Source organism: Oncorhynchus mykiss, chromosome 22 (genome assembly GCF_013265735.2).
Source record: "Oncorhynchus mykiss isolate Arlee chromosome 22, USDA_OmykA_1.1, whole genome shotgun sequence".
In the NCBI taxonomy this organism is placed as follows: Eukaryota; Metazoa; Chordata; class Actinopteri; order Salmoniformes; family Salmonidae; genus Oncorhynchus; species Oncorhynchus mykiss.
The window spans coordinates 22,069,314-22,092,338 of record NC_048586.1 but is presented as its reverse complement, the minus strand read 5'-3'; the positions used below and the strand labels follow the sequence as shown (position 1 = coordinate 22,092,338).

Genomic DNA, 23,025 nt, shown 5'->3' with positions numbered 1-23,025 from the left:
CATGCCTTGCTACGGGGTCCTTGAATGAGCTATCGGACAGAAACGTTGGGGTCCGTCTCTATGGGCCGAGCCGGTTTCACTGCACCTAGCCTTGCGTCTCTGAGACTTTTCTAAATGTCGTCATTTTCGTAATGGTCAAAAGGAATTGAAGTCATTGCAAATGTACGAGGCTGTTCCTCGGTCCGAGAACCTTCTAGAGCCACCTAACTCACCACGCACTATCGACCGGAGGTCTAGAACAGGTTTCTAAAGTTTCGGAACTCTAGGTCTGACGGTTCTTTTTTAGCTCGAACAAAGCTAACTATTGCAGCCACTGACTGTCTCTACGCACCCCAATACGTCCCTCCTTCCAAGTTGTGTGTTAGTGTGATTTAGTTTTCCTTTGAAATTTTATGGGAAAAATGACTGATTTACAGTTCATGGGGGTTGCCTAATCACACATATGAAGTTTTGGACAGATCTGACTTTTTTAACCCTTCGAAACAGCCCCTGAGACACCAATTATGGCACTTCCGGTTGGTACAGGAAGCTATAAGTCAACACATATCCTCATTGGGGTATGCTTTTACAGAATCCTGAGTTTTAAGTCTTTACGTTCAGAACTGACTGATTTACACAGGGTTGAATGCACTATGTCTATCAAACTGCAAGGCAGGGTATGGATATACACTTTTAGGGTGATTTTAACCACTTCTGGTTGGTCCAGGAAGCTTAGAATCAACACAGGTAGACCTCATAGTGGCCTGATTGGACTGTCACCGAAGACAGGTTCATACGGCATTCATAACCCACATAGGCTTCAGGTTGAATTTAGGGGTGCAGGCAATGTATTCCTATGGGGAGAGATGTCATTGTAATCTGTGAGATCAAAAAACCCTGTTTTAGTGTGAAGGGTTAATGCCACATGGTCACGGTTAGGCTTGCACAGATCGGGAGGACCTTAGGAACATTCCTGTGGTGGAATTTTTCTTCTCACCCTAACGGTTCTCTCACTGTCACCCAAAATCAAATGACGTTGTGGGGTAGGCTTCATTTTGGGCCTACTTTTCTAATGGTCGCTGCGCTTAGACCGAGCGAGCTACGGTCAAGCGGGATATCTCGTTGAAGTCGGCACAGTCTGGAGACTATGGTGATGCCATTTTTTGTGTTGATTTCAGAATGCCATTTTGGTGATGGTCCCTCTCCGTTTAAACACATTGCAAATGTACAAAAGTCAACTAGCAAGTCAGTGTCCATCAGTCAATTAGATGTCATTATGACACCAAACTGATACCAATTGACACCAAACCCACTTTTTCCAACTCATTTAGAAGCCTACTATCACATATGTCAGAGCAGGCCCATAATTCACAGCGCCTTCAGTTTAAAACATAATAAAACGTAAAACACATAGTTACATTCTAGCTGCGGGTCCAGTTCGGACATTATGTGTAGGCCTATGTGAGGCGACCCCGAATCCCGAGTTTCGGCTCGATAGGTCCTTCGGTGCCCGAGCAAAACCCTAATTGGTGCTGAAAATCCACTTTTTTACATGCCTTGCTACGGGGTCCTTGAATGAGCTATCGGACAGAAACGTTGGGGTCCGTCTCTATGGGCCGAGCCGGTTTCACTGCACCTAGCCTTGCGTCTCTGAGACTTTTCTAAATGTCGTCATTTTCGTAATGGTCAAAAGGAATTGAAGTCATTGCAAATGTACGAGGCTGTTCCTCGGTCCGAGAACCTTCTAGAGCCACCTAACTCACCACGCACTATCGACCGGAGGTCTAGAACAGGTTTCTAAAGTTTCGGAACTCTAGGTCTGACGGTTCTTTTTTAGCTCGAACAAAGCTAACTATTGCAGCCACCGTTTAAACACATTGCAAATGTACAAAAGTCAACTAGCAAGTCAGTGTCTCTACGCACCCCAATACGTCCCTCCTTCCAAGTTGTGTGTTAGTGTGATTTAGTTTTCCTTTGAAATTTTATGGGAAAAATGACTGATTTACAGTTCATGGGGGTTGCCTAATCACACATATGAAGTTTTGGACAGATCTGACTTTTTTAACCCTTCGAAACAGCCCCTGAGACACCAATTATGGCACTTCCGGTTGGCACAGGAAGCTATAAGTCAACACATATCCTCATTGGGGTATGCTTTTACAGAATCCTGAGTTAAGTCTTTACGTTCAGAACTGACTGATTTACACAGGGTTGAATGCACTATGTCTATCAAACTGCAAGGCAGGGTATGGATATACACTTTTAGGGTGATTTTAACCACTTCCGGTTGGTCCAGGAAGCTTAGAATCAACACAGGTAGACCTCATAGTGGCCTGATTGGACTGTCACCGAAGACAGGTTCATACGGCATTCATAACCCACATAGGCTTCAGGTTGAATTTAGGGGTGCAGGCAATGTATTCCTATGGGGAGAGATGTCATTGTAATCTGTGAGATCAAAAAACCCTGTTTTAGTGTGAAGGGTTAATGCCACATGGTCACGGTTAGGCTTGCACAGATCGGGAGGACCTTAGGAACATTCCTGTGGTGGAATTTTTCTTCTCACCCTAACGGTTCTCTCACTGTCACCCAAAATCAAATGACGTTGTGGGGTAGGCTTCATTTTGGGCCTACTTTTCTAATGGTCGCTGCGCTTAGACCGAGCGAGCTACGGTCAAGCGGGATATCTCGTTGAAGTCGGCACAGTCTGGAGACTATGGTGATGCCATTTTTTGTGTTGATTTCAGAATGCCATTTTGGTGATGGTCCCTCTCCGTTTAAACACATTGCAAATGTACAAAAGTCAACTAGCAAGTCAGTGTCCATCAGTCAATTAGATGTCATTATGACACCAAACTGATACCAATTGACACCAAACCCACTTTTTCCAACTCATTTAGAAGCCTACTATCACATATGTCAGAGCAGGCCCATAATTCACAGCGCCTTCAGTTTAAAACATAATAAAACGTAAAACACATAGTTACATTCTAGCTGCGGGTCCAGTTCGGACATTATGTGTAGGCCTATGTGAGGCGACCCCGAATCCCGAGTTTCGGCTCGATAGGTCCTTCGGTGCCCGAGCAAAACCCTAATTGGTGCTGAAAATCCACTTTTTTACATGCCTTGCTACGGGGTCCTTGAATGAGCTATCGGACAGAAACGTTGGGGTCCGTCTCTATGGGCCGAGCCGGTTTCACTGCACCTAGCCTTGCGTCTCTGAGACTTTTCTAAATGTCGTCATTTTCGTAATGGTCAAAATGAATTGAAGTCATTGCAAATGTACGAGGCTGTTCCTCGGTCCAAGAACCTTCTAGAGCCACCTAACTCACCACGCACTATCGACCGGAGGTCTAGAACAGGTTTCTAAAGTTTCGGAACTCTAGGTCTGACGGTTCTTTTTTAGCTAGAACAAAGCTAACTATTGCAGCCACTGACTGTCTCTACGCACCCCAATACGTCCCTCCTTCCAAGTTGTGTGTTAGTGTGATTTAGTTTTCCTTTGAAATTTTATGGGAAAAATGACTGATTTACAGTTCATGGGGGTTGCCTAATCACACATATGAAGTTTTGGACAGATCTGACTTTTTTAACCCTTCGAAACAGACACCAATTATGGCACTTCCGGTTGGCACAGGAAGCTATAAGTCAACACATATCCTCATTGGGGTATGCTTTTACAGAATCCTGAGTTTTAAGTCTTTACGTTCAGAACTGACTGATTTACACAGGGTTGAATGCACTATGTCTATCAAACTGCAAGGCAGGGTATGGATATACACTTTTAGGGTGATTTTAACCACTTCCGGTTGGTCCAGGAAGCTTAGAATCAACACAGGTAGACCTCATAGTGGCCTGATTGGACTGTCACCGAAGACAGGTTCATACGGCATTCATAACCCACATAGGCTTCAGGTTGAATTTAGGGGTGCAGGCAATGTATTCCTATGGGGAGAGATGTCATTGTAATCTGTGCGATCAAAAAAACCTGTTTTAGTGTGAAGGGTTAATGCCACACGGTCAAGGTTAGGCTTGCACAGATCGGGAGGACCTTAGGAACATTCCTGTGGTGGAATTTTTCTTCTCACCTTAACGGTTCTCTCACTGTCACCCAAAATCAAATGACGTTGTGGGGCAGGCTTCATTTTGGGCCTACTTTTCTAATGGTCGCTGCGCTTAGACCGAGCGAGCTACGGTCAAGCGGGATATCTCATTGAAGTCGGCACAGTCTGGAGACTATGGTGATGCCATTTTTTGTGTTGATTTCAGAATGCCATTTTGGTGATGGTCCCTCTCCGTTTAAACACATTGCAAATGTACAAAAGTCAACTAGCAAGTCAGTGTCCATCAGTCAATTAGATGTCATTATGACACCAAACTGATACCAATTGACACCAAACCCACTTTTTCCAACTCATTTAGAAGCCTACTATCACATATGTCAGAGCAGGCCCATAATTCACAGCGCCTTCAGTTTAAAACATAATAAAACGTAAAACACATAGTTACGTTCTAGCTGCGGGTCCAGTTCGGACATTATGTGTAGGCCTATGTGAGGCGACCCCGAATCCCGAGTTTCGGCTCGATAGGTCCTTCGGTGCCCGAGCAAAACCCTAATTGGTGCTGAAAATCCACTTTTTTACATGCCTTGCTACGGGGTCCTTGAATGAGCTATCGGACAGAAACGTTGGGGTCCGTCTCTATGGGCCGAGCCGGTTTCACTGCACCTAGCCTTGCGTCTCTGAGACTTTTCTAAATGTCGTCATTTTCGTAATGGTCAAAAGGAATTGAAGTCATTGCAAATGTACGAGGCTGTTCCTCGGTCCGAGAACCTTCTAGAGCCACCTAACTCACCACGCACTATCGACCGGAGGTCTAGAACAGGTTTCTAAAGTTTCGGAACTCTAGGTCTGACGGTTCTTTTTTAGCTCGAACAAAGCTAACTATTGCAGCCACTGACTGTCTCTACGCACCCCAATACGTCCCTCCTTCCAAGTTGTGTGTTAGTGTGATTTAGTTTTCCTTTGAAATTTTATGGGAAAAATGACTGATTTACAGTTCATGGGGGTTGCCTAATCACACATATGAAGTTTTGGACAGATCTGACTTTTTTAACCCTTCGAAACAGACACCAATTATGGCACTTCCGGTTGGCACAGGAAGCTTAGAATCAACACAGGTAGACCTCATAGTGGCCTGATGGACTGGTACCGAAGACAGGTTCATACGGCATTCATAACCCACATAGGCCTCAGGTTGAATTTTGTGGTGCAGGCTATGTATTCCTATGGGGAGAGATGTCACTGTAATCTGTGAGATCAAAAAACCCTGTTTTACTGTGAAGGGTTAATGCCACACGGTCAAGGTTAGGCTTGTTCAGATCGGGGGGACCTTAGGAACATTCATGTGGTGGAATTGTGCTTCTCACCCTAACGGTTCTCTCACTGCCACCCAAAATCAAATGACATTGTGGTGCAGGCTTCATTTTGGGCCTTCTTTTTTTCAAGTTTGCTGCACTCAGAACGAGCTACGGTCAAGCGGGGCGTCTCCTTGAACTCGGCACAGTCTGGAGACTATGGTGATGCCATTTTTTGTGTTGATTTCAGAATGCCATTTTGGTGATGGTCCCTCTCCGTTTAAACATATTGCAAATGTACAAAAGTCAACTAGCAAGTCAGTGTCCATCAGTCAATTAGATGTCATTATGACACCAAATGCATATCAATTGACACCAAACCCACTTTTTCCTACTCATTTAGTAGCCAACTATCACATATGTCAGAGCAGGCCCATAATTCACAGCGCCTTCAGTTGAAAACATAATAAAAAGGTAAAACACATAGTTACGTTCTAGCTGCGGGTCCAGTTCGGACATTATGTGAAGTCCTATGTGAGGCGACCCCGAATCCCGAGTTTCGGCTCGATAGGTCATTTGGTGTCCGAGAAAAACCCTAATTGGTGCTGAAAATCCACTTATTTCCATGCCTTGCTACGGGGTCCTTGAACGAGCTATCGGAAAGAAACTTTGGGGTCCGTCTCTATGGGCCAAGCCAGTTTCAACGCACCTAGCCTTGCGTCTCTGAGACTTTTCTAAACGTCGTCATTAACGTGATGCAAAAATGAATTGAAGTTATTGCAAATGTACGAGGCTGTTTCTCGGTCCGAGAACCGTCTAGAGCCACGTAACTCGCCACGCACCATGGCCCGGAGGTCTAGAACAGGTTTCTAAAGTTTCGGAACTCTAGGTCCGACCGTTCTTTTTTAGCTCCAACAAAGCTAACTATTGGAGCCACTGTCTGTCTCTACGCACCCCAATACGTCCCTCCTTCCAAGTTGTGTTTTAGTGCAATTTTTTTTTCCTTTGATTTTTTTGGGGAAAAATGACTGATTTACAGTTCATGGGGGATGCCTAATCACATATATGAAGTTTTGGACATATCTGACTTTTTTAACCCTTCGAAACAGCCCCTGAGACACCAATTATGGCACTTCCGGTTGGCACAGGAAGCTATAAATCACCACATGTCTTGATTGACATGGCCACTTACAGAATCCCGAGTTTTAAGTCTTTACGTTAAGAATTTACTGATCTACACAGGGTTGAATGCACTATGTCTATCAAACTGCAGGCAGTGTATGGGTAAACACTTTTAGGGTGATTTGAACCACTTCCGGTTGGTCCAGGAAGCTTAGAATCAACACAGGTAGACCTCATAGTGGCCTGATGGACTGGTACCGAAGACAGGTTCATACGGCATTCATAACCCACATAGGCCTCAGGTTGAATTTTGTGGTGCAGGCTATGTATTCCTATGGGGAGAGATGACACTGTAATCTGTGAGATCAAAAAACACTGTTTTACTGTGAAGGGTTAATGCCACACGGTCAAGGTTAGGCTTGTTCAGATCGGGGGGACCTTAGGAACATTCCTATGGTGGAATTTTTCTTCTCACCCTAACGGTTCTCTCACTGTCACCCAAAATCAAATGACGTTGTGGGGCAGGCTTCATTTTGGGCCTACTATTCTAATGGTTGCTGCGCCTAGACCGAGCGAGCTACGGTCAAGCGGGATAGCTCGTTGAACTCAGCACAGTCTGGAGACTATGGTGATGCCATTTTTTGTGTTGATTTCAGAATGCCATTTTGGTGATGGTCCCTCTCTGTTTAAACATATTGCAAATGTACAAAAGTCAACTAGCAAGTCAGTGTCCATCAGTCAATTAGATGTCATTATGACACCAAACCCACTTTTTCCTACTCATTTAGATGCCAACTATCATATATGTCAGAGCCGTCCCATAATTCACAGCGCCTCTAGTTGAAAACATAATAAAAAGGTAAAACACATAGTTACGTTCTAGCTGCGGGTCCAGTTCGGACATTATGTGAAGTCCTATGTGAGGCGACCCCGAATCCCGAGTTTCGGCTCGATAGGTCATTTGGTGTCCGAGAAAAACCCTAATTGGTGCTGAAAATCCACTTATTTCCATGCCTTGCTACGGGGTCCTTGAACAAGCTATCGGACAGAAACTTTGGGGTCCGTCTCTATGGGCCGAGCCGGTTTCACTGCACCTAGCCTTGCGTCTCTGAGACTTTTCTAAACGTCGTCATTTTCGTGATGCAAAAATGAATTGAAGTTATTGCAAATGTACGAGGCTGTTTCTCGGTCCGAGAACCGTCTAGAGCCACGTAACTCGCCACGCACCATGGCCCGGAGGTCTAGAACAGGTTTCTAAAGTTTCGGAACTCTAGGTCCGACCGTTCTTTTTTAGCTCCAACAAAGCTAACTATTGCAGCCACTGTCTGTCTCTACGCACCCCAATACGTCCCTCCATCCAAGTTGTGTTTTAGTGCAATTTTTTTTTCCTTTGATTTTTTTTGGGAAAAATGACTGATTTACAGTTCATGGGGGTTGCCTAATCACATATATGACGTTTTGGACAGATCTGAATTTTTTAACCCTTCGAAACAGCCCCTGAGACACCAATTATGGCACTTCCGGTTGGCACAGGAAGTTATAAATCAACACATATCCTCATTGGGGTATGCTGTTACAGAATCCTGAGTTTTAAGTCCTTACGTTAAGAATTGACTGATCTACACAGGGTTGAATGCACTATGTCTATATCAAACTGCATGCAGTGTATGGGTAAACACTTTTAGGGGCATTTTAACCACTTCCGGTTGGTCCAGGAAGCTTAGAATCGACACAGGTAGACCTCATAGTGGCCTGATGGACTGGTACCGAAGACAGGTTCATACGGCATTCATAACCCACATAGGCCTCAGGTTGAAATTAGGGGTGCAGGCAATGTATTCCTATGGGGAGAGATGACACTGTAATCTGTGAGATCAAAAAACACTGTTTTACTGTGAAGGGTTAATGCCACACGGTCAAGGTTAGGCTTGTTGAGATCGGGAGGACCTTAGGAACATTCATGTGGTGGAATTTTTCTTCTCACCCTAACGGTTCTCTCACTGTCACTCAAAAGCAAATGACATTGTGGGGCAGGCTTCATTTTGGGCCTACTATTCTAATGGTCGGTTATTGTGTTATTTCAGAAAATCATAGAAAATCACAGAAATGTCGCAGAGCTCCGCAGCACACTTTAAAAAGATTCGTATGAACACCCTGCAACTGGATCTGTAACCGTTGAAAAAAAAAACGCCTATTTGTGACCATCACCAATTTGTCATTGTTCCGTTTCTCTTAAATGACGATAGATAAATGGCTTTGACCCGAAGTGGAAAAATAATTTCTCTACTTCCATTTTAAGCCTTTAATCCCAGAAAAATGGCCGTAGCTCAAAAACCGTCGAGGCCTAGACGCCATCCCGTTCGGGGCCAACTGCCCGTTACGCCAACCCTACGCTCGCCAAGTTTCGGCTTCGAAATATTTTCAGTTTTTGAGATAAGGCCCCGTCGCGATTCGTGATGTTTTGCCAAATTGCCATATGATTCCGTATGCCATCTGGTGGGAGTGTCCGGGACGGCGGAAAAAACGGTCCGAAACTTGTTTTTTTTTTTAAACGGAAACCGAACGTCTGACAAAGTTCATTCGACGACTTCCCGGTAGGTCCGGCCCTACCGCACGGCCCGACGCCGACCGCAAATTTTACAAACGATTTCGGACGTCCGGTAAGGGACCGTACATTTGCAATATGGACTTTCTCACTGATCATACACGAAATGCCGAAATGTTCCCTTAAGGTATGTTAAGTGGCCTTAGCAAACATTCAATTCTCTGGCAAGAGCTCTGCTGGACAATCCTGTAGTCAGCATGCCAATTGCATGCTCCCTCAAAACTTGAGACATCTGTGGCAGTGTGACAAAACTGCACATTTTAAAGTGGTACAGTGTGTTGTGGGTGATGTTGATGTAACTGTACATTATCTTGCAATATACCCTCTTAGAAAAAAGGGTTTCAAAACAGTTATTTGGCTGTCCCCATAGGAGAACCCTTTTGGTTCCAGGTTAAACCCTTTTGCAACCTATGGGGACAGCCGAAGAACCCTTTTGGAAGAGGGTATTTTGTGAGATAATGTACAGTGTCATCAACTTTCACCCACAATACACTGTTACATGGGCTATTTAGACAATTAGCTGGGCTAGATGGAGTCTGCGGACAGAATTTTCGATGAAGCACCTTTTTTTAAGAGTGTACTGGTCCAGGGTCATATTTCCAATCAAGCTAAATCTTGTTTTTAAGCAGATAACACTGCCCTTAGACACTGATCGTAGATATGTTGTTAGAAGGCCAATGGAGTTGCACTTAGTACTGGAATTGTACCTTAAGCAGGTAACTGATAATTGCCCCTCTCCTAGCTCCAGGAGCCATTTCTCCACCGGGCCGCAGGCCTTGGAGTTGGAAAGGATATCTAGGAGCTCCACCACCTCTCCCTCGCTGCTCGTCATGTGTGTGATATCCACCAGCATGTCTCTGAACACCATGTCATTGATGCCCTCAAATCAGATGAGGCAGCACTCTATTGAAAGAGGGGGAGAGGGAGGACAATAACGGATTACATTTATGTAGCGCAATTTAACTGGGATTTATATATTTGTGTGGATAATTCTTATCACGTTACTACCACACATTTGTAGCAACTTCAAAGGGGCATGAAGTAGTCAAAAAAAAATATGGGCATTAGTTCACCCCAACCTAAAGTTTGTCTGGAGCAATGCCTTCAGAAAGTATTCATACCCCTTTACTTTTCCACATTTTGTGGTTACAGGCTGAATTTAAAATGGATTAAATTAAGATTGTGTGTTATTGGGGGAATAATGTCAAAGTGAAATTGTGTTTTTAGAAATGTTTACAACTTAATAGAAAATGAAACGCCTACATGTCTTGAGTCAATAAGTGTTCCACCAGTGGAGTCTGCTGAGGTGAGCATTGAACATAATAATGGCTGGAACGGAGGAAATGGAATGGCATCAAACCTTGTATTTGATGCATTTGATACCATTCCACCTATTCTGCTCCAGCCATTACCACGAGCCTGTCCTCCTCAAATTAAGGTCCCACCAACCTCCTGTGTATCCAACCCCTGTGTTATGGCAAGCCTAAATAAGTTCAGGAGTAAAAATATGCTTAACAAGTAATATAATAAGTTGCATGGACTCATTCTGTGTACAATAATAGTGTTTAACATTATTTTTTAAATGACTACTTCATCTCTGTACCAATGCCTCGCAAAAAAGGACATTGAACACCCCTTTGAGCATGGTGAAGTTCAGTGGAGGCTCCTAAGAGGAGGAAGGGGAGGGACCATACTCAGTGAATTATAAAAATAAAAATTGTGAAACATTTAAAAAGTTATTATTTTTAGATTAAACTATACTAAATATATTCACGTCACCAAATTGTTGATTAAAACAAACTGTTTTGCTATGAATGTCTACAGTAGCCTCAACAGCACTCTGTAGGATTGCACCATGGTAGCTAGCGTCCGTACTCCCCTTGGTACATTGACTTCAATACAAAACCTAGGAGGCTCTTGGTTCTCACTCCCTTTCATAAACTTGCACAGTGGCCTAGTTACAGTTTTGACTAAAGTAATCTGGAGAATCTATGACAAGACTTGAAAATGTCTGTGTTACTATGATCAACAAACCAACTTGACAGAGTTTAATTAATTAATAATGTGCAAATATTGTACAATCCATCAAAAAGACAATAAAATCCATTTTAATCCCCCCTTGTAACAACAAAATGTGGAAAAAGTTTTTCTGTGAATACTTTCTGAATGCACTGTACACCTACTATAGCCGGATGCACAAAACAGATTACATGGACAGAGTTTGGACTTCAGACCACTTTTAAAGTATCAAAACTGACCAAAAAAAATGTAGGAGTGCGGCAGTCCCACTCCTCTTTGTATTTATTTTGTTTATTGTATAAAATAGAGAAAGACGAAAGCTAATGTGCTGAATTAGAAGTGTGCTGGATTCTAACCCATGCTGCGATTTATGTGTTCTGGATGCAGTGGCTTAGACCACTAGATCATCCCAGGCCACAGAACTAACAAACTTTCAATTTTAAGATTAATCATCCCTTTAATACCAGGCAGAATCTAACTGTAAACAGGTAGCCTATTTATCTCTCCCCCCGGGTGGCAAGTTCCTTGCTTTCAACGCATGACTTCCTTTCCCTATCTCACGGTAGGAGCATATCATATAGGCCGGCTGCTTGTGATTATTTTATTGCATGTAAGGGTTTGTCCGGAAAAATCTAAATTTTTGTTATTCACACAGCATTCAAACTCCTGTATCTGTCCTAAATCCCAAAGATAATCAGTTATTGATTGTTGTCGAACCACCAGTCGGGGAACGACACACACGCACACACGCACACACAAAACACCACACCTAAGCCTTTTGTTAGGCTTCCTGTGACTAATTACTTTGTAATATGTTATGTTGTGTTGGATTGAAGTAGAATACTTGGGAAAACTACAAAAACAAATTATAAAGCAACCATAAAAAAAGGTTGTGTGGGTTGTCAGGGACAGCCTAGCAAAACTTTGATAGGGAAAGGACTATAGTGAAGCTCTTCAGATGGGCAACTGGTGCATCTTTGCTCAACAGGGTATTAAAGACGGCACAGTAGGTCCTATTCAGCTTGGCAATGGATTCATCGACTCGCCAAAATCAAGATACTGTAGGCGAGTGGACATTTCTGTCTTTTCAGAAAAGTCAGTGACTGCACAAGGCGGGATGTCGCTGATGAAATTCATGGCAGTTTGAGCATTAAAGAGAGAAGGTGAAAAAAAGAAAGCAAAGAAGAGTAAAGAATTGAGCCTCCTTTGTCTGAAATCACATTCATTATGAAACAAATTCACCTTGGGTGAAGTAAGTAAGACAAGGCTTATCAGCCATGCGCCTGCTCGGGGAGCCACAGTGGAGTAAGTAGGGCAGAGTGTCATGGGGAGAAGAAGACATTCCATAATTAAATTCCCACAGTAAGTGCATGATTTTCAAGGCTTGAAATTCGTTTTTCAAAGCCCCAACTGAGTTAAATTGCTTTTTTAGAATCTCTCTTTTAAGCCCTCTTTATAAGGTGGCGAAGAAGAAAAATATATGTGCTTTTCAAAAGGACCAGCGTAGTCCACATGAATTCTCTGCCATGGCTCTGCGGGCCATTCCCATGGGTGGACTGGGACAGGAGCAGGCATGTGAAGGGTTTCCAAACCCTTCACATCTTTCCTTGTCTCCTGTTTGATAACTGTGCTTGTGACTGGTAGGGCCTTGAGCTGAGCGGTATGGAACATGTCCACTGCATCCACCCTCCTTTGTCTTTCTCTTGTACACGGCAGTCTGGATAATCCATCTGCATTCGTGTGGAGGGATGACGGCTTAAACTCAATGTCATACATATGACTGGCAAGGAACAGGGCATATCGCTGTAACCTGGCTGCTGTCATTGCCGGAATGCCTTTCTTTGGACTGAAAATGGAAAGCAACGGCTGGTGATCTGTAACCAGTGTGAAACGCTTGCCATATAGGTATGCGTGGAATTTCTTGACGCCCCACACTAGTGCCAGTGCTTCTTTGTCGATTTGTGAGTAGTTTTTCTCTGCATCATTCAATGTTCGTGACGCAAATGCAACTGGCCTCTCTGACCCATCTTTCAGTGTGTGTGAAAGGACTGCCCCTAATCCATAAGGGGACGCATCACAAGCCAACTTCACTGGCATTTCAGGGTCGTAATGCATCAGGACCTGTTCAGATGTTATGAGCCGTTTTGCCTCCAGAAATGCATTTTCACACTGTTCTGTCCACCGCCATGTCCTATTCTTTTCCAGGAGCTGATTTAGAGGCTGGAGTACTGCTGAAAGGTTTGGGAGGAATCTTCTGTAGTAATTGATCAGTCCCGTGAAAGATCTTACTTCTGTGATATTTTGTGGTCGTGGTGCCTGTACCACTGCCTCGATTTTGTCCTGTGTTTTGTGCAATCCATTGCAGTCAATCTCATGTCCACAGAAGACAATCTTGTCTTTGAAGAACTCACACTTCTTTAAGTTTGCCTGTAGACCATACTCTTTCAGTCTTTTCAGGACCTCTTCCAGGTTAGCCAGGTGCTCTTTGTCGGTGCGTCCTGTTATGATCATGTCATCCAGGATACACTGGGTTCCTGGGATTCCTTGCAAAATCTGGTCAATAGTTCGTTGCCAAATGGCTGGGGCTGATGCAATGCCAAAAACCAGGCGGTTATACCTGTATAGACCTTTGTGTGTGTTTATTGTCAGGTACTGTTTGGAACTCTCTTCAACCGGTAGCTGCAGGTAAGCCTGTTTCAGATCGATTTTACTGAAGTGTTTCCCACCAGCTAGTGCAGCAAAGATGTCATCCAGACGTGGTAGGGGGTATTGGTCCACATGCAACATTGAATTCACAGTTACCTCGAAGTCCCCACACATTCTAACAGACCCGTCTTTCTTCACAATAGGAACTATGGGTGTGGCCCATTCGCTTCTGTCCACTTTCGTCAGGATCCCTGTATCCTGCAAGCGATCGATTTCCGCTTCCACCTTTGGTCTCAGGGAGTATGGAACAGATCTGGCTTTGCAGAATTTCGGGGTTGCGTCATCTCTTAGTACAAGTTTTGCTGTGAAGCCTTTTACTGTTCCCATCTGATCACTGAAAACTGTGTTGTATTTCTTCCGCAAGTGTTCCAGTGTTTGGTCTGTGCCTTTCTCTTTGGACTGGAACGTGTGGAGCATTTTCAAGTCACACCAATTCAGCTTTATTTTTGAAAGCCATTCCCTGCCAAATAATGGGGGGCCAGTTCCAGGCACCACATACAGCTGTAACTGCTGTGTTTGCCCCCCATAATGCACTCTGACCTGCAACGCCCCCATTGGGCTCAATCTCTCTCCTGAGTATGTCTTCAGCAACACATTTGTGTTCTTCAGCTTGATAGCCTTAAAGTGCTCATTGTAGACAGTAGTGGAAATTATAGACACTGCAGATCCTGTGTCCAGCTCCATTTTGAGGGGTTTGCCTTTGATATCTGGTGTCACCCATATTATGCTACTGCTGGGAGAAGTCACTGTGTTTAACGCCATTGTACCAATTAATCGTTCATCTGAATCACTGCCACTGTTCTCTGCTAGTGTATTCACCAACCCTTTAATTTTCTCAGTTTTACTGATGTGACTGAATTTTGCTTTGCATGCTCTTTGAATGTGCCCTCTTCTACTGCATTTGTGACAAATTTCGTCTTTGAAACGGCAGTCCTCTGCTTTGTGACCATCTCTGTCACACCTGTTGCATTTTTCGGCCACACGGGGGCGCTGTCGACTGCGTGAAAACTTGTGCAGGGAAATTTGTGACAGGTCAGTACTTCTTTTACTTTGCAACTCAAATGCATCTTTAGTCGCGATTTCCATAGCCACAGCAATTTCAACAGCCTTTGCAAACGTGAGCTCTGATTCTGTGAGCAAACGTTTTTGAATGTGTTCATGTTTCAGTCCACACACAAATCTATCCCTTAATGTGTCATTTAGGTTCTCTCCCAACTGGCAATGTTCAGACAGTTTCTTCAACACTGCTACATATGTACTAACACCCTCCCCCTCATTCTGATCTCTCTTGTGGAAACGAAAACGTTCCGCGATGAGGAGTGGTTTAGGTGATAGGTGATTTTGCAATATCTCCACAATCTCTGTGAATGTTTTATTTGAGGGCTTCAGAGGGGCAGTCAGATCTCTTAGCAAACTGTATGTTTTTGGGCCAATTAAACTCAACAACGCTGGTACTCTTTTGTTATCAGCTATGTCGTTTGCAATGAAGTACTGTTCCAGTCGTTCAATGTAAGTTGCCCAGTTTTCTTGCGTGTCATCAAACACATCTATTTTCCCGATGCTAGCCATTCTCTTTACCTCCGGCTCCACGGGTCTTTGATCTGCCGCCTCGTTCTCATTAGCTCTCCCCTCGTCTTCACTGCTTGCTAGCTGTTGTGCTACAGGGTCAAAATCTTCCTCTCTTCCTACGAACTCCATCTGTATTCGTGATGCACACTGCAGGTAATCATCCTCGTCGCCATTGTAGTGTCTTAACACTTAGTACTTATTTATGTAATAAGAAAGACTCGGAATACAAGCAATTGAACTGGAGCTTCACATTTACTCAAACTAGTTAGTATCAGAATAACATAGAACAATACTGCGCATGACCAAGGGTGCTCCATCCTTAAAGGGGACATCAGTAATTAACAGAACATAACAAAATTGAAAGAGCTCCACTCCCATCTGCATTGGAGGGCAAACTGGGCGTTTCTGAGGGTGAGGAGTGCAAGTGTAATTACAAAAGAAGCAGGTCCACAGACGCATGTCTTTTCAATTAATTTGCCATCTCTGATTTTGTCCACAGGAGATCATAATTGACACATTAAAGTGGTTAGTAAATAATGACTGGGATACCTGAGATGTGCTGGAGGCTGTTGTGAGGTTCGTGAATCTTGAGCGCACTCCTGTGGTTGATTTTGATTTCACGTCTCTCAAACATTGATTGACCTCTGTCTACAGAAGTGTTTACTGTGGTGTATTACATTGTACAGTGACACAATCTTCTGGTATGATACAGGAATGGTAGAATGACAAACAGCACCTTTCATGCACAGTGGGTTAACTGTGTTTATTAGGCATTAGTCATATCTTGATTGAGACCTATGCACATAATCATGATAAAAAAAATGTCTATACTTTTTTTAACCCGAGGCCACCAAGGGAGACACTAAAAGAGTGTGAAGCAAAAACATGTTCTGAAATCGTAAACTGCCACAAACAAGAACATATTATTGTTGTTGATGCGTAATGCTGTCAGCTATTTATTTTAGAAACACAGCTCCCCCATAAAGTTGTTTTGATTGAGCTTGTATTGAGGTAGCACTTTCATTGATGCTGGTATGATTGCTACTTTGACAAATTGCCCCTCCACTCTCCTGAGTGTAAACAAATAGGCCTCATTTCATCAATGGTCATTTCTCTAAAAACCTCCCTTCTCTCTGTACACATACAGTAACATCACACCACACAGTCCCAAACGACACAAAAAGACATTGAGACTGTAGGCTCTCCCTTTGTAACCTCATTTTCTTTGTGACTTCACCCGGCAGAGACAAAATCCATCATTTCTATTTGATGGTGCAGTCAGCCGGGTTTCTGGAGGACGCTGGGCTGACATTGATGCGTTTCATTTCGGTTCTGCTGAGGACGCCAATTACCCTTTGGAGAATCTCTAGGGTAGAACTATTGTTGTGTGTGTGTGTGTCAAGGGCAACAACAGGGGCCGGTGCTTATTTAAACATGTGGGGCCGCCATAACCAGACTAGCCTCTCATCCTTTACATAGCTATAGGGTCGTTCCACCTCAAAAAGCAAAATAAATTATTTTTACACCCACCATCTCACATTGTTCTGAAATCGTTTTTGCAGCAACAGCACCATCTAGGTGGTCAGAACATGGTAATATCAGGATGTCAGACGGAACATAAACCTAACCTCAATTACTAATTTCTCTGAACAGGGGAAAAAAAACATCACTATATTCACTGAAAATACAGTACATAACATACAATCAAGAAACAATACTCCGAGCCGCAGCTCCATACTACTTTTCAGAAATAGAGACCGGATACTGTATACTTGCTGGGTTGGGATTGGCGTGGGATGGTCCGTAAGGTGGCTTTTGACCATTCCTTTGGATTCCATGTCTTACTCATTGTTCGAAAAAACTGATGTAAGATACAAAATACACTATATTGAATATTATATGAATCCTATGAAGTAAAATGGCCAATTTGTGTGCAATCAACTTGTTTGATTTCTTAAAGATCAAATGACAAAAAAAATAATGCTGCAGGAATGCTAATCCTATCTTTTTCCTACTACAGAAACAACTTCAGAGCAGTCTGAGATGGTGGGTGTCATGGCTTGCTGAAATGAAATGGAACAACCCATCTAGTTCTTCAGACAGCCAAGTCCAAAACAGGTAAACACTCGCACAAAGACGCACACATGCTTGAGCACACACACGGATAAGATACGTCGGTAGTCAGAAATGAGTGAACACATCAGGATCATATTAGCACACAACGTATCGAAACATTAACAAGCGTTTTTTGAACAGAAAACAAAAACAAGCAGTTCATATTGGAGGTAGTCCCTCCTCGTTTCAATCCATTTTCTTCCATTGGGTGCCTAATGAATATGACCCAGGGTTCAAAGTGACAATACATAAAGTACTGTGTACAATTCAAATCCTCATTATAGTACTGGGAAATGTATTATGTTATTGTTAAAAACTGTTGAGTGCTAGCTGTAAAGGATTAGTGTTGGGTCATGTGAGTCGGCAACTCCAAAATACGATAAAAGTGATTTGAGACCTAATGGAAAGTGCTACATGAATACAATCCATTGTCAGTAATTGACAAAATAATAAATAATTGCAAAAATCATGAGGGTCTGTGCTGTTAAAGGGACTGGTTATTAGCTGGCAACGTAGCTACAAGATAGCAACAAGACCCCACTAGAAACAAGCAAAATAAGAATACTTGAAAAAATAAAGACTAATATCCTTTACCTACCGACTTCACTCTACAGTTCATTCGGAAAGTATTCAGACCCCTGCACACTTACCCCACCAGACATGCCACCAGGAGTCTTTTCACAGTCCCCAAATCCAGAACAAATTCAAGAAACGCGTTCAGTATTATATAGAGACATTACTGTATGGAACTCCCTTCCATATCATATTGTTCAAATAAACAGCAAACCTGGTTTCAAGAAACAGATAAAGCAACACATCACGGCACAACGCCTCTCCCCTATTTGGCCTAGATATTTTGTGTGTGTATTGAAATGTAGACGTGTTGTTTTTTTATTGATGGAGTCCTTGAGTCCATGAGCTGTTCTTGTCTATTAATGTTCTATATTATGTCATTGTTTGCTTTTGCAACAGCTAATTGGGATCCTAATAAAATACCAAACATTGGAGGAAGGAGGACGCTCACCCTGGGAGGAAGGAGGACTTTCCCTGCGTTGATGTTTGATGAGCTACTGTACTTGCAACCCGAGTAGATGCATTAAGCTTCACTCAGGTCACACAGGGAGAAAGAAGGTACGTGCTCAGGGAGGGAGCAGCAGCATCTTGGATCCTTCCTTGCCTGTGTTGATGCGTGGTGAGCTACTTGTACCCTTAGCAGCTGCATTGGCATCACTCAGGTCACAGGGAGGAAGGAGAACATGTGCCCAGGGAGGAAAAAGGATGTCAGCGCACTGAGGAAGCAGCAGGATCTTGGAGCCTTCCTTGCCTGTGTTGAGTCAGATTATAGCCATAATCATAATCAAATTATTAGCGTGCATGTTAACATACTCACTGTTATTGCACACAGATGGGCTCCATCCATTCATATGTTGCTCTGCATGTGTTCACCGCTCATTATTTGTCTGTATTGTCATTGTAATTGTTTTTAATAACCTGCCCAGGAACTGTGGTTGAAAATTAGCCGGCTGGCTAAAAAACTGGTACTTTTACTGAAACGTTGATTAATGTCCCTGTAAAAAAACGTCCCTGTAAAAATGAACTCAAACTCAATACCAATGCAATCAAGACAGCTTTGTTTTTTTATTTGGAAATTATATTAATTTAAAGCAAACGTGAAACTGGGAAAAGGTATAGTGAATACTTTCACAAGGCACTAGAAAAGTTGATTATATTGCTTTGGTTCGGGATTTTTTTAAATGTTTAAACAAAGAAGATTTAAACCCCAAGCCTGTCTTAAAAAAGTAACATTAACATCTACATTTATATAAAGAGCACCCGTATCGTATTTAAATTAAAACATAGTATGTGCAGGTTGGGCATTTTGACTTCTAATAAGTAAAATAACTATTTTAATAGCAAATTAATTGTGCCTTTGAACTTTGGTGTGAATCACAGCACAATTCAGACCCTGAGAAGAATGAGCATAGAAGTTGCTACTGTAGACACTGGTTTTGTTTCCTTACAGTATATATATATATATATATATATATATATTCAAAGTGGCTATATCCACTGCAGTTATCTTTTTATTGAGAACTACACACACGCAGCACCCATTGATGTGGCTGACGAGTAAATGTCTTCCCTCTAGGCGATTTTCTTCAGTCTGGGCAGAGTGAGTTCATACCTGTTGGAGAATGTAATGGGAAAATTTCAGATCACAAAGGCCCATATATTTAGATTTAGTGTGATTTAGTGTGCCTGCTCTTTCCATGACATAGCTTTCACCTGGATTCACCTGGTCAGTCGATGATTCTTTATGGATGTCACTTGTTAAATCCACTTCAATCAGAGTAGATGAAGGGTAGGAAACAGTTTAAAGAATGATATTTAAGCCATGAGACATGGATTGTGTATGTGTGCCATTCAGAGGGTGAATGGGCAAGACAAAATATTTAAGTGCCTTTGAATGAGGTATCTTAGTAGTTGCTAGGTACACCGGTTTGTGTCAAGAACTGCAACAACGATGCTGGGTTTTTCCCACGATCAACAGTTTCCTATGTGTATCAAGAATGGCCCGACATCCAGCCAACTGTGGGAAGCATTGAAGTCAACATGGGCCAGCATCCCTGTGGAAAGCTTTCAACACATTGTAGAGTCCATGCCCCAACGAATTGGCAAACGGGGCGGGGTGCAACTCAATATTAGGAAGGTGTTACAAATATTTGGTATACTCAGTGTATATCTAACATGCTTTTTAAAATAAATTTACTGAATGCACTAACTCCCCTCAATGTACTCTAGGACCAAGAACATTTATTGAAAATATCTTCTGAAGTTCCATAATTGTATGTTCGAAATGGGAAAATAAATAATTTCCTGGAAAGTTTCTGTTTTGGCGACGAGGTTTTCATCAGACAGCGACAACAGTTTCTGAAAATGATTAACATTTGTTTTTAGATCTGTTGATAGTGATTGACACCAGAACTAGTTACAGAAGGTTCAATTGCAGGGACAGAGGACACACTAATGATAAAGAGGGAGATCTCAGAGAAGAGGTAGCTTAGTACAACTAGTAGGAGTATGTATACAGTCTTGGCCAAAAGTTGAGAATGACACAAATATTAATTTTCACAAAGTCTGCTGCCTCAGTTTGTATGATAGCAATTTGCATATACTCCAGAATATTATGAAGAGTGATCAGATGAATTGCAATTAATTGCAAAGTCCCTCTTTGCCATGCAAATGAACTGATTTCCAAAAAAACATTTCCACTGCATTTCAGCCCTGTCACAAAAGGACCAGCTGACATCATGTCAGTGATTCTCTCGTTAACACAGGTGTGAGTGTTGACGAGGACAAGGCTGGAGATCACTCTGTCATGCTGATTGAGTTCGAATAACAGAATGGAAGATTCAAAAGGAGGGTGGTAGTTGGAATCATTGTTATTCCTCTGTCAACCATGGTTACCTGCAAGGAAACACAAAAAAGGGCTTCACAGGCAAGGATATTGCTGCTAGTAAGATTGCACCTAAAACAACCATTTACCGGATCATCAAGAACTTCAAGGAGAGCGATTCAATTGTTGTGAAGAAGGCTTCAGGGCGCCCAAGAAAGTCCAGCAAGCGCCAGGACCGTCTCCTGAAGTTGATTCAACTGCGGGATAGGGGCACCACCAGTACAGAGCTTGCTCAGGAATGGCAGCAGGCAGGTGTGAGTGCATCTGCACGCATAGTGAGGCAAAGACTTTTGGAGGATGGCCTGTTGTCAAGAAGGGCAGCCAAGAACTTCTCTCCAGGAAAAACATCAGGGAGACTGATATTCTGCAAAAGGTACAGGGATTGGACTGCTGAGGACTGGGGTAAAGTCATATTCTCTGATGAATCACCTTTCCGATTGTTTGGGGCATCCGGAAAAAAGCTTGTCCGGAGAAAAGAACGTGAGCGCTACCATCAGTCATGTGTCATGTCAACAGTAAAAGCATTCTGAGACCATTCATGGGTTGGGTTGTTTCTCAGCCAAGGGAGTGAGCTCACTCACAATTTGAATAGCCATGAATAAAGAATGGTACCAGCACATCCTCCGAGAGCAATTTCTCCCAACCATGCAGGAACAGTTTGGTGACAAACAATGCATTTTCCAGCATGATGGAGCACCTTGCCATAAGGCAAAAGTGATAACTAAGTGCCTCGGGGAACAAAACATCAATATTTTGGGTCCTTGGCCAGGAAACTCCCCAGACCTTAATCCCATTGGTCAATCCTCAAGAGGCGGCTGGACAAACAAAACCCCACAAATTCTGACAAACTCCAAGCATTGATTATGCAAGAATGGGCTGCTATCAGTCAGGATGTGGCCCAGAAGTTAATTGACAGCATGCCAGGGCGGATTGCAGAGGTCTTGAAGGGTCAACACTGCAATATTGAATAAAAAATATTGAATATTGAGGGTCAACACTGCAAATATTGACTCTTTGCATCAACTTCATGTAATTGTCAATAAAAGCCTTTGACACTTATAAAATGCTTGTAATTATACTTTAGTTACTATTACATAGTAACATCTGACAAAAATATCTAAAGACACTGAAGCAGCAAACTTTGTGTAAATTAATGTTTGTGTCATTCTCAAAACTTTTGGCCATGAGATGACTCCCATACACACAATTTATCTCTGCACATTGATTGTCAATGTTTCGGTTAGTAGCCATCAAGACAGTCAACAGAAATGTTGACAATAAACATCAGCAAAGACTGTGTATAGGTCCTGTGGTTATGAGTCATCTTTTATGATGAACTGAATTTTTATGGGCTGTTATTCCCAGAACCACAAGCAAGAGAGACAGAGTGGTAATTGTGCATATTTACCTTTACCGACTATGTTCTGAATTCTTTAGCCAGCATATTTTACTTTTTTTTTTTCTTCTTAACAATACAAAACATACATATACAAGCAACAGCATTGCATGCTGTTTGGGGTTTTAGGCTGGGTTTCTGTACAGCACTTTGTGACATCAGCTGATGTATTTATAAAGCCCTTCTTACATTTCATTGATTGAACAGCATACAGACGCACACACATCCACAACATCAACCCTGCCCAGACCCACCTACCATCACTCACCGCCACATGGCCTACAACTGCACAATTTCGTTTCTCTCTGTCGCAGTTGACCTTTCTATTGTGTTAACAATGGAGGATTGGTTGATTTACAGTTAATTATACATTTTTCCAAGAAGATTGACGAGAAAAGTATTGTCCAAACCATGAGGATATCTTACTTATATGCCATGTCTTGAAATATGCAGACAGATGGATTAAAAGTACATTTACATTGTAATCCTTCTGCCAGCCAACTTTCTAACTCTGCCCATAACTTTTGGACATTATAGCGTTCCCAGAAGGCAATATCAACAGCCCACACACATTCATTCAATCACAGTTTTAGAAAAAGTATGACATTGTCATGAATGCTGACCTATCAGGTTACTGGATATACCTCAAGACTCCAGGTGCTACACTGCCTCCTTTAGAAGAGAAGAAGCACTCAATTGCA

The 23,025-nt window shown here is 42.6% G+C and overlaps 2 protein-coding genes across 6 annotated transcripts in view; both read right to left on the bottom strand.

The window, feature by feature from the left end:
• Positions 1-12,509: 12,509 nt before the first annotated feature.
• On the bottom strand, positions 12,510-15,962 carry LOC118943635. The gene has a single exon (XM_036959584.1). It carries the CDS (start codon positions 15,483-15,485, stop codon positions 12,510-12,512), a length of 2,976 nt encoding a protein of 991 aa, XP_036815479.1. The 5' UTR covers positions 15,486-15,962.
• Positions 15,963-16,100: 138 nt separating this feature from the next.
• Positions 16,101-23,025, bottom strand: part of esyt3 (extended synaptotagmin-like protein 3) — a 40,867-nt gene continuing 33,942 nt past the window's right edge. For 3 of the 5 annotated variants that reach the window (XM_036958959.1, XM_021579281.2, XM_021579283.2), the window contains one exon: positions 16,101-18,795. In XM_036958959.1, the coding sequence (XP_036814854.1) occupies positions 18,753-18,795 (43 nt within the window). In that variant the 3' untranslated portion in view covers positions 16,101-18,752. Of the gene's footprint in view, positions 18,796-19,079; positions 19,657-23,025 lie in introns of those variants that run through there. The other 2 variants (XM_021579282.2, XM_021579284.2) reach the window with 1 other exon arrangement.